Source organism: Anas acuta, chromosome 16 (assembly GCF_963932015.1).
Source record: "Anas acuta chromosome 16, bAnaAcu1.1, whole genome shotgun sequence".
Classification (NCBI taxonomy): Eukaryota; Metazoa; Chordata; class Aves; order Anseriformes; family Anatidae; genus Anas; species Anas acuta.
Window position 1 is genome coordinate 16,861,390 of NC_088994.1, and position 10,247 is coordinate 16,871,636.

The following is a 10,247-nucleotide window of genomic DNA, read 5'->3' on the forward strand; positions in this document are numbered from 1 at the left end:
GCCGGCTCCGCCCCCCCGCCGGCGGAAACACGTCCGTCGCCCGGCGGAAGGGGCGGTGCCGGGGACAGCCGCGTGCCGCGGGCGGGCGGAAGTGGCGGCCGGCGCGCGGAGGTGCTTCCGGTAGAGCGGGGGCTGCGTCGGGAGCGAGCGACGGCGACGGCGGCGACGGGGAGGATCACGGAGCGCCGCAGCCATGGTGAGCCGGGCGCTCCGCCGGGCCCGCGCGGCGAGGGGGGCGGCGGGCCTCGGGCCTGGCCCGCCACCGCACTCCGGGTAACGGCGGTCTCTTGCAGACGGTGGGAAAGAGCAGCAAGATGCTGCAGCACATCGACTACCGCATGCGGTGCATCCTGCAGGACGGCCGCGTCTTCATCGGCACCTTCAAGGCCTTCGATAAGCACATGAACCTCATTCTCTGCGACTGCGACGAGTTCCGCAAGATCAAGTGAGCGGCAGCCTTGTACCGGGCGGCGGGGACGGCGAGCGGAGCCCCGGGCGACCCCCTCGAGAGCCCCGTACCGCGCTGCTGTGGCGGGGGCCCGCCGGGCGGGGCCGCTCTGAACGGCGGGGGTCGGCCGCGGCAAGCCTCGGCGTACACACTGCCCTGTGCAAGGCTGGCTTCTCAAAGCCCGCTACCGCTGGGGCCAAACTGGCACCGTTTGGTTCTTACTGTCCTGTTCCAAAGTGCTCGTTTCTGTTTCAGTTCTTCCTAACCAAAACGTACCCTTATGTGATGCTGCTGTAGTCGCTGTTAACAATTAATCATCATGGAAAAGCTCATGGAGAAAATATGTATCTTGTGTTTGGATTTCTCTATGTGTGGGGCGTGTAAAATATAGCTTCTCTGTAGCTTGGGGCACGTAAAAACACGTGGTTTTTTTTTTTTACAGTAGGTTCTCAGCTCTGGAATAGTCAAGTTGTATCTTCAATTGCAAGTTTAAAGAACAATGTGACTTTTTTTTCTTTGTCTTGTAATGTTTTCTTTTTGTTTTCTTCTTAGACCTAAGAATTCAAAGCAGCCAGAGCGGGAAGAGAAACGAGTCCTTGGTCTTGTCCTGCTGCGAGGAGAAAACCTGGTGTCCATGACCGTTGAAGGGCCACCTCCAAAAGATGTAAGGAGAATGAGCATAGATCTAAGGAGAAAAGGAAGATAACTTTGTCTAATTGCAGGAGACTGCTGCTATGCCATTGTCCTAGATTTCTAGATGCTGTTGTGACTCTAGGTTCAGCAAATTTCACTGCAGGAAGTTCTAGACTATTCGCTGCCTCAGGCATTCACTGGACAGAGGAGGGCTGTTGGGATTCCTAAGACCTGAGTATTTTTGCTTTGATATGTTGGTTTTTTTTGGGGGGGGTATCTGTTTTCAGACTGGAATTGCCCGTGTGCCTCTTGCTGGAGCTGCTGGAGGACCTGGAGTTGGGAGAGCAGCAGGGAGGGGAGTACCAGCTGGTGCACCCATGCCCCAGGCTCCAGCAGGGTTAGCTGGCCCTGTCAGAGGAGTGGGAGGACCGTCCCAACAGGTGAGATACTGTGACTTGTTAAAAAAGACTTGTCTAGTATTTTCTGGGGTGGCATTTACTTAGTGCTAATGTGATGGAAAAAAATGGTGGAGTGGAAGAACTGCATGCAATCTTAGCTTCTGGTACCAGCGTGCTTGAGGTTGCTTTGTGTTTTGTTTTGTGGTTTCTTTTTTTGTTTTTTTTTTTTTTAGATCCGCCTAGGAACTCTGTATTTTGTCTGGTAAAAGAAAATGCTTGAAAAGTGCAGCTTCCTGCACAGAATTCAAGTGATGTTAAGGGACTTGTACTATAGGTTTGGGGCATTATTTAAAATGTTGAGGATGAGCAGGGATAATTTTCTGAAGGAATAAGAATGTAAGTTCTGCTTGTTACCTAGTTAAGCATGTAAAGCAGATATTGTGTTTCTTGGCGAACTTCTTTATGTTGTTGACAGGTGATGACACCTCAGGGACGTGGAACAGTTGCAGCTGCTGCAGCAGCAGCCACAGCTAGCATAGCTGGAGCCCCCACTCAGTACACACCAGGGCGTGGAGGTCCTCCTCCTCCCATGAGCAGAGGAGCACCTCCTCCAGGTAGGAATTACTTTGTAGAGTAAGGCAGCAAGAAGTCTTATTATGTGGCTAAATTGGTGATGAAGAGTTGGTATTAAAGAAGATTATTCTGATATCCAGTTGGTGCCTAAATATCCATCAGACTTCATATATACTTGCTCTTCTTCTGGCTTAAGGAATGATGGGACCTCCTCCAGGCATGAGACCACCTATGGGCCCACCAATGGGCATGCCACCTGGCAGAGGAGCTCCAATGGGAATGCCACCACCAGGCATGAGACCACCACCCCCTGGAATGAGAGGTTAGTGGAAACTTAAATGCCTAGAATCTGTATGAAGCTGTAGCATAAATGAAAATCCTTGAAAAACAATGCACTTCAGTGGCTCCCTAGGTCTGCTAGTTGTCAGTACATGTATCCATGTTGAAAGAGGATCCCAAGCTCACATTGGGAATGGGGGAAAAGGTCGTCTCGGTTTCACTTTGCTTTCTCTGTCCTCTTTCAGATTCAAGTTGAATGTTCAACTCTTTTCTTTATTCTCAGGACCCCCTCCACCTGGCATGCGTCCGCCAAGGCCATAAGATACTTTCTAATGTACCTTTAAACTGTGAGAAGACTGGTTAAGGGAATATACTGAGCAGTACCATTTGTTTCACCTTTGCTATGTATTATTTTCTATTTACTGCTTGTAAAGTTTACCCTTTTTAATAAAGTTGGAAAAAAACCTAGAGTTTGTCACTGCTGTGCTGGGCTCTTTCAGGACTGCAACTGTTACCTTTCACTTCTGTAATTTGGTCATACCGAAAGCTCAATTCCTATAGCTAACTAAGCTGTGAACAGTTTTTCTGGCTCACTTAAATCTATGTTGACCTGTGTCCTTCATAGAAATTAAGGCACAATAAATCAATCTAGCAATTGGTATGGCTAGCGGAGCTAAGTAACAATAAAAGTTTAAAATTTCTGCAAAATTAAAAGTTACTAATCAGAATGTGTGGTTTATTCAGTGGAGTGAGTAACAGTGATCTGTTAAGATGCTGGTTTTTAGCCTGCACTAACTCAGGTTGACCTTTATAGAGCCACACTGCTTCTCGTGTGTGTGGGGGAAGCTAGCATAAGCAGACCTGTCATTAATTTCACACTAACATCAAGCACACTATTCTGGCTGCAGTCTTTTCTTGCCTTACAGCTGCTTTCTTTTCAGTCAGAAAGAAGCTGTCTACTTCTCCCAGTTTAAGATGATCCTTTCTTCATGGACTATCCCAGAGATGCTAATTGTTTTCTACCTCTCAGAAAGATGTTTTCAGGAAAACATTTTTCTCAATGTTAGAAATATGTCTGAAAATGATTTGTACGGTTAAGAGCCTATTAAGTAACAGAAATCACAGATGTGTCGAACTAATCAGTAAGTAGTCTCTAGCTTTTACCATAAAGACAGGATAATTTACCTGAAGAGCCTGACAGAAGGAAATAATCTCAAGTTTCTCTGGCTATCTGTAACTGTAAGTAGTAGAGGAAACTTTTTTTAGAAAGAAAACAAATCCATCTTTTATTGGATTGGCTGCTGAAGGTGTTTTTACACAGGCTATTCAACCAGTTATTAATGAACATCTCAAAGCTATTCCAGAACTTGATGAAAATCTATACAATTTTACTGAAGATGCCTTCTCCATAGTACAAGGAACTCCAGGACAAGGAAATTCAGTACAGCTGAAGTATCTAGATTGCCCATGTTATCCATTTAGCAAAACAGTTCTTACTTCCTCTTGTACCTGGAAAAGAAGATTCCAGGAAGTCACATTGCACCAGCTTAACTCTCAATGATAAATAAGGAACAGCACTGGCAATGCTCTCCCACAACAAGACCTAGAAACACGCTCTTAAAAAAGCAGCATCCTTTATTTCTCCCAGCTACAGCCCCTTTGGTAGCAGATTAAGCTGCTGTAGAAGAACCAAACCTTTTAGCAAGGTCCCTTAAATAACTACAGTAAAAGGAAAGCAGGAAAAAAAGTAAAAAGGGCGCTATACCTGGACTTGGATTTGAAGTTTCCTCCTTTCCTACGACAGGCCATACCCAAGCGTTTCCGATCCTCAAATGATGGGCTAGTACAGAGAGTGGGGAAAAAGAGAAAGCAGCAAGAGTCACTGATTTGCATCAGTGGCACAGGTACTTCTTGGAAGACACTCTTCTCAGCTCTGCAAATGATGCAACTATAATTTTCCCCAGTACCAAGCAAAGTATCCCTGAGAAAGTCCAGAGATACAAAAGAACTGTTGAAGTCTAGACTAACACATTGCTGCTAAGACTTATTACCCTGCACGATACTGCTTCAGAGCCTTCCTGCTTGTGTTGGTCAGCTCTTCATCAAATACAGACTGTTTTTTCTTCTGCTTGGGGCCTAGTACAAAGAGATAATAATAGTAAGAATACTGGCAGTAAAGAGAAGACTAGAGCATCATCATTGCTACTGAAGACCAATAACCCTGACCACAATAATTAGCGTGACAATCAGGAAAAGTGATGTCTCCTCTCTGCAAATGTGTTGCCTGGCCAACACCAGTAGCCATTCCTTCTAACTTGGTATTTCCCACTATGCAGATTACTTTACTTCACTCTTATGTAACAAAATAAATGATATAAGGTAGGTCAGCTGTAAAACAAGTATTTTCTCCACCTGTTGGTACTGCTGCTGGTTCCTCTTCGGGCAAGGCTCGGGCTCGCTTTGCTCGCCGATTCCTTTTTGCCAGCCGCTCAGCATACATTTGAGATTTCAAGATTTCAAATTGTGACCTCTCCTCTGGCTGGAAGGTATTAAAATGCAAGTTTACAGTAATGGGAGGTATTGCTGAGGAAAAACACAGTGCAATTCACTCTGGGATCCCACTTACCCATAAATATACTCACCGTCATTTGGCCTTTTCTCTGGGTGTCCTGCATAAATTTCTTCCTCTTTTTTTTGCCTCGTAATGCTAGGTCAAACTCCTGCAGGGCTTTAGCCACTGGAGAGAGAAAAACACGGAATAAAGAACCTCATGAAGTACAGAGCACAGTCCAGTTGCACCTATAGAATTTAACAAGACTAGCAGTGCCATGACTCACACTTTTCTTTCTTCCTCTCCTCACGGGTCTGAAACCAGCTCCGCTCCAAACTCTCATTCGTAGTTTCTTCTTTTCCTACCTCTAACTGCTTCTTTGCCCTATTGATCTGAGACAATTCAGGCAAGAAGTAAGCTCATAGTTATCAAGGAATATGTACGTCTTCCAAGGAAGATACATTTCCCAGCTAAAGTACACTAGGGTAATCTCCTTATACACTACTATCTACTCCAGATTAACATCCTGAAGACACCTTACCTGAGCCTCTGACTGCTGCATCTCACGTTCCTCACGCTCCAAGCACAGTACTGCATACACATCTTTCTCTAGATTCTCAATCCTCTCTCGAAATTTTAGTATGACGTCTGAAAGATATCCAGTGTGAGTAACATCAAAAGCAGCCCACACAAGGTCTGCTTGTTCAGCACCATTTAGTAGCCCTTCTCTGCATAGTGACCTTCCCTGCCTGCTGCTCTCCTTTTTACCTCAGTGAAGTTCATACCTTGGGGGAGAATTCTGGCTTTCACTGGTGTTTTGGCAGACTTCACAATATCCTTCAGCATCTTGCGCTCTTCCTCACCCACAAGTGAAACTGAACGACCAGCCCTGCCTGCTCTTGCTGTTCGACCCACTCGATGAACATAGTGTTTGGTGGTATTAGGCATGGTGAAATTGATTACCTAGAAAATCAAGTGTTAGTAGGGTAACTATATTAAAGGACTCATTAAAAAGATTAACAGCATAAATACTCACTGTTTTTACACCTTCAATGTCAAGTCCACGTGCAGCCACATCTGTAGCTACCAAAATATCAATCTGCTCATCTTTAAAACGCCTGAGCAAAGATAGCAAGTATATCAGCAATGAATACAGAAATTCACTTCTGCCCTAAAACTTCCAACTTCTGATTTTTATCCTGTGATGGCTGGCTAAGCCTGGTAATACCTGAGTGCTTCCAGCCGCTGTGCCTGAGAGAGGTTTCCATGAAGCTCCCCAACCCGTAAACCCATCAACCCAAGCAGGATGTGCATACGGTGAGCTTGCTTCTTTGTCTGGGTGAAAAGCATCACATGATCCGTGAAGGTCCGTGTCAGTAGAGCTGGAAGAAAGTCCTCTCAGCAGCCTGCTTCACAGTTACTTACTGATTCCATCTTTTCCTTCCTCATCACTCACCTGATACAATGGCCTCACGGTCCCCCTCTCGGTTGGGTCTAATCCGGATAAATTCCTGCCTCAGGAAAGGGGCAACATCTGTATTGCTGTTCACAAAAATTCGTGTGGGATTTTTCAGGGAAACTGAAGCCAAATCTTTCACCTACCAAAACAGGTTAATAAAAAGAAGTCCACATACTTTCTGGTAAAGGATTTAACAAAGAACTATCTATTAAACTGTCTGCCTGAATGTGATTCCCAGCAGCCTGTTTTACCTCCTCTGTCATTGTGGCAGAGAAAAGCATTGTTTGGCGGTGGTTGGAGCATAACCTGATTATTTCCTTCATCTGTTCCTCAAAGTACTCATCCAGCATCCTACACAGGAAAAACACATTTATATAGTTCTAGCTAAGAACCATTACATAAGGCAGAGCAACAAAGATTGTCCTACCCTGGGAAACAGAGAGGAGGCAGCCGCCACCCCATTTTTCACTGTTGTTCTGCCTAGTTTACCTGTCTGCCTCATCCAAAATGAGCACCTCTACACTGGTCAGATGGAAGGAGGGGCAGTTGTGGAGATGATCAATTAGTCGTCCAGGAGTTGCAATAAGAATGTCTGGCCCAGAGCGCAGAGCTGCTTCCTGAGTCTTCACATCTAGGCCACCTGAAAGAGAGCAAACATGGGCTGCTGACTTCCTGAGCAGGTTGCAACAAAGTACACATTTCCAAACTGCCTGAGGAATGGGAAACAATGCAGATTAATACCACATTCGCAATTAGAAATGACCCTACCTTTCCATTTTTATTAAAAAGTAAGAAAAAAAAGCATACTACATAGTATTGGAAAGTAAGATTTTAAACTACAAGCACACCTACTAAAAGCATGTCTGCAATAACTCTAAGTATCCAGGTTTAGAACACAGGATTTCCAGTTCTGTATAGTGTTTACAGTGACCTGTGCAATTCACATAAGCAACAATACACACCTACAGCAAGGCAAGTTGTGACGCTGCTGAATTGTGCCAGCTGTTTTGTAACAGAATGCACCTGAATACCCAGTTCTCGTGTTGGCACTAGAACCAACACCCGTGTAACTGGAGCTTGACGAGGTTTGTATATCAGGCGCTCAAGTACAGGCAAAATGAAGGCAGCTGTTTTACCTATAGAAGGAAAATAAGATGAATTATCAAGAATTACCAATTATTGTGAATACTCTGAACTCTCCATGTTCTGTATGCTCTGCTCTAGTCCCTACCTGTCCCAGTGGCAGCACAGGCACAAATATCCTTCCCCAGAAGACCCACAGGGATACACGCTTTCTGAATTGGAGTTGGTTGCTTGAAACCAAGAGCTGTGATTGCCTTCAAAGGAGATAAAGCAGTTAAACACTGTCTCTACTCAGCTCTGTCAAAGCCACACCTGGAGTGCAGTGTCAATTCTAGGACCCCCACTACAAGAGACATGAACATACTGGAAAGAGTTCCAACAAAGGGCCACAAAAAAGGACTGGAGTATCTCATATAAGTAAAGACTGAGAGAGCTGGGGCTGTTCAGCCTGGTTAAGAGTACTCAAGGAGACCTTATCAATGTATCACCCCTGAAGTGAGCATATAAAGAAGACTGAGCCAGACTCTTTCCAGTGGTGCCCACTGACAGGATAAAAAGGCAACAGGAGCAAACTGAAAGACGGGAGGTTCTGCCCAAACACCAGGAAACATTTTTTAACATGGTGGTGGCTGACCGCTGCAACAAGTTGCCCAGAAGAGTTTGTGGAGTCTCCATACTTGGTGATATTTAAAAGTTATCTGGACGTGGTCCTGGGCAACTTGTTCTAGGTGTCCTTGCTTAAGATGAGAGGGTTGGACAAGACAACCTCCACAGGTCCTTTTTGAAGTCAGACATTTTATGATTTTGCTACAAGTCTCACTCAAGACAACATTTACATATATTGCATATCAAAGAATGTGTTCTGTTATTTGGAAAAAAACAACTCCTAAAGGGTTATCACCCCTCCATCTCCAATTTCTTTTTCAGAGAGGCTGCAAAGAGAGAAGGAATTTGATGGTTCTGAGAGGTGGAAGGGAGGCTGTCCAACATTCCTCACAATAACATACGTAGCAACCAAACTAGATAAATACCTTTAGCAAAGGTCGTGAAAGATTCATGTCCTGGAATGACAAGTTATCATCATATTGAGAGGCATCTTCAAAAAAGCTCTCTGCTTCCTAGAAACAGCAACAACAAAACCGCAATGCTATAGACAGCAACACAGCAGGTGACCAAAGGGCTCTGGGATGTTTTATCACCTACAGTTTGTTAACAAAAGTCAAATGCCTCCAGAAATAATACTGGAGAATGATGTAGTGTCATTCTCTCCAACACTTACTGCTTTTCCTCCAGTTTTTCGTCTCTTTCTTTCCTTCACTTTAATTGTGTCTGCAGAGAAAAAGAAACACAACAGGAATTAATAAGCACAGCTAAATACATAATAAGATATAGCGTGTACCCTCACCTTGTACTGCTAATAATACTGCTAATGAGGTATTGATGGAAAAGCCTCAGAAACAAATATAGGCAAGGAGATCTCCTTCCTCAATGATCACTCCAAATAAAATACCACTGCTACCATTCAAAATAAATTTGACCAAAGTCAGAAGGAACATCACAGAGGTCTGCAGACAAAACATCACAACGTAAGAAATTCTTGTCCCCACTCACCAAGACTTCACTGAAGACTAAAGACTTTTCTCCATTGAGTCAACAGTCTGTCACATTCTTACTTCTGACCATCTTTTCATGTACTAGTAGTACCTGCTTTTGTGAGGATAGTTTCATCATCCAATGAATACTGGGACTCCACATCTTCTTCTTCCCTACTGAAATCTTCACTCCCTGTTTTTTTGGATTGATTATCCCCAGCCTCTGCATCATCATCTTTCACTTTTGCTTGTTTAGTTTCTCTTTCCTGTGCCGAAATACAAAGTAGTTTAGAAGAACTTCAATTCTTTGTGAGCTTTTTTTTTGGTTTGTTTGCTTTGTTATGAGCCCGCTCACAGATCCAGGGTTTTGCATAACCTTAACCGTTAACGATTCTACATTCTCATCAGTACACCAATGCATCATGTATAGCTGAACACCTAGCTGAGGTATTAAGCTCCAGCTTGAGCACTGTAACTCTGGTTGCTTTCAGAGCCTCTGCCTCTGAAAAGGACACAGTGTACGACCAAGCTCATACGAGTCTTTACAGTAATAAGCATCACTAGGAGAAAGGCCCTGACCTGGAACTTCCTTTTTTGTCTCACTTTCTCAATCTTCTCGTCCAGCGTCGTGGCTGATCTCTAGACAGGAAAACAAAAGAAAGGAGCTGTAAGAGGAGCCCGGAAGAACACACGACAATGTGACTGCGGGCACTGCAGCCCTGGGACCGGCCGCTGGGCCTCACCTTGCCACGAAGTTGGCGCAGAGCTGACGCCCAGGTACCTTCCCCACCGGCCTCCACCTCGCCGAAGACGAAAGCAGCGCTGAAGTCTCCTCTCGCGGAGGCCCGCCGCCCGGGGCCAAGAGCCACGCGCGGCCCCTACAACAACACCGCTGAGCAACGACCGCGGGAAGCCAGGCCGAAGCGCAGCGGCCCTGCCCCTGCTCTCAGCCCCCTGCGACCCAGCCCGGCCCAATCCAACTCGCCGCGGCCCCGCCCTGCCCCTGCGCCGGCGCAGTCCGGCCAGCGCTCACCTCCTCATCCTCAGAGTCCTCGGACTCGGGGTCCTCGGGCCCCTCATCCCCCTCCGCGATGGTGCCCACCAGGCCCAGGCTCTGCAGCATGGCCGCCACCCCGCCCCCGTTCGCGCAGCGCCGCGTGGTCCTGCAGCAGCGCGTGCGCGGAGCCGGCCCGACCTTGGGGCGGGGCCATGGCTGCCACCGCCCCGCCCC

General features: G+C 46.0%; 2 protein-coding genes across 3 annotated transcripts; one reads left to right on the forward strand and one right to left on the reverse strand.

Annotated features, from left to right (window-relative positions):
- The first annotated feature begins 36 nt into the window (after positions 1–36).
- SNRPB (small nuclear ribonucleoprotein polypeptides B and B1) lies at positions 37–3,045 on the forward strand. The gene is made up of 7 exons (XM_068700766.1): positions 37–196; positions 294–445; positions 1,001–1,112; positions 1,369–1,521; positions 1,955–2,093; positions 2,249–2,374; positions 2,615–3,045. The coding sequence occupies exons 1-7, from the start codon at positions 194–196 to the stop codon at positions 2,650–2,652; spliced, it is 723 nt and encodes a 240-aa protein (XP_068556867.1). The 5' UTR covers positions 37–193; the 3' UTR covers positions 2,653–3,045.
- Positions 3,046–3,588: 543 nt separating this feature from the next.
- Positions 3,589–10,210, reverse strand: DDX27 (DEAD-box helicase 27). 2 transcript variants are annotated; one of them, XM_068700749.1, is made up of 21 exons: positions 10,050–10,210; positions 9,760–9,894; positions 9,596–9,655; positions 9,129–9,282; positions 8,704–8,753; positions 8,456–8,542; positions 7,573–7,678; positions 7,304–7,477; positions 6,831–6,981; positions 6,593–6,692; positions 6,339–6,480; positions 6,111–6,264; positions 5,919–6,000; positions 5,668–5,845; positions 5,424–5,530; positions 5,169–5,274; positions 4,974–5,068; positions 4,744–4,870; positions 4,383–4,467; positions 4,097–4,171; positions 3,589–3,840 (listed from the first exon to the last, which is right to left on the reverse strand). In XM_068700749.1, the coding sequence occupies exons 1-21, from the start codon at positions 10,137–10,139 to the stop codon at positions 3,825–3,827; spliced, it is 2,274 nt and encodes a 757-aa protein (XP_068556850.1). In that variant the 5' UTR covers positions 10,140–10,210; the 3' UTR covers positions 3,589–3,824. The 2 variants fall into 2 exon arrangements, with proteins under 2 accessions (XP_068556850.1, XP_068556851.1); XM_068700750.1 differs by lacking the exon at positions 7,304–7,477.
- Positions 10,211–10,247: the final 37 nt, after the last annotated feature.

What these genes read in the sequence shown, in the direction of transcription:
- SNRPB (XM_068700766.1), top strand. An exon ending in GACGAGTTCCGCAAGATCAA is followed by an intron (nt 446 to 1,000) that starts GTGAGCGGCAGC and finishes TTTTCTTCTTAG; the next exon opens with ACCTAAGAATTCAAAGCAGC. An exon ending in CAGAGGAGCACCTCCTCCAG is followed by an intron (nt 2,094 to 2,248) that starts GTAGGAATTACT and finishes TTCTGGCTTAAG; the next exon opens with GAATGATGGGACCTCCTCCA.
- DDX27 (XM_068700749.1), bottom strand. Translation starts at nt 10,139, where the DNA reads ATGCTGCAGAGCCTGGGCCTGGTGGGCACCATCGCGGAGGGGGATGAG. An exon ending in AACTATCCTCACAAAAGCAG is followed by an intron (nt 8,754 to 9,128) that starts GTACTACTAGTA and finishes TTTTCTCTGCAG; the next exon opens with ACACAATTAAAGTGAAGGAA. An exon ending in ATTTTGGATGAGGCAGACAG is followed by an intron (nt 6,693 to 6,830) that starts GTAAACTAGGCA and finishes TTTCCTGTGTAG; the next exon opens with GATGCTGGATGAGTACTTTG.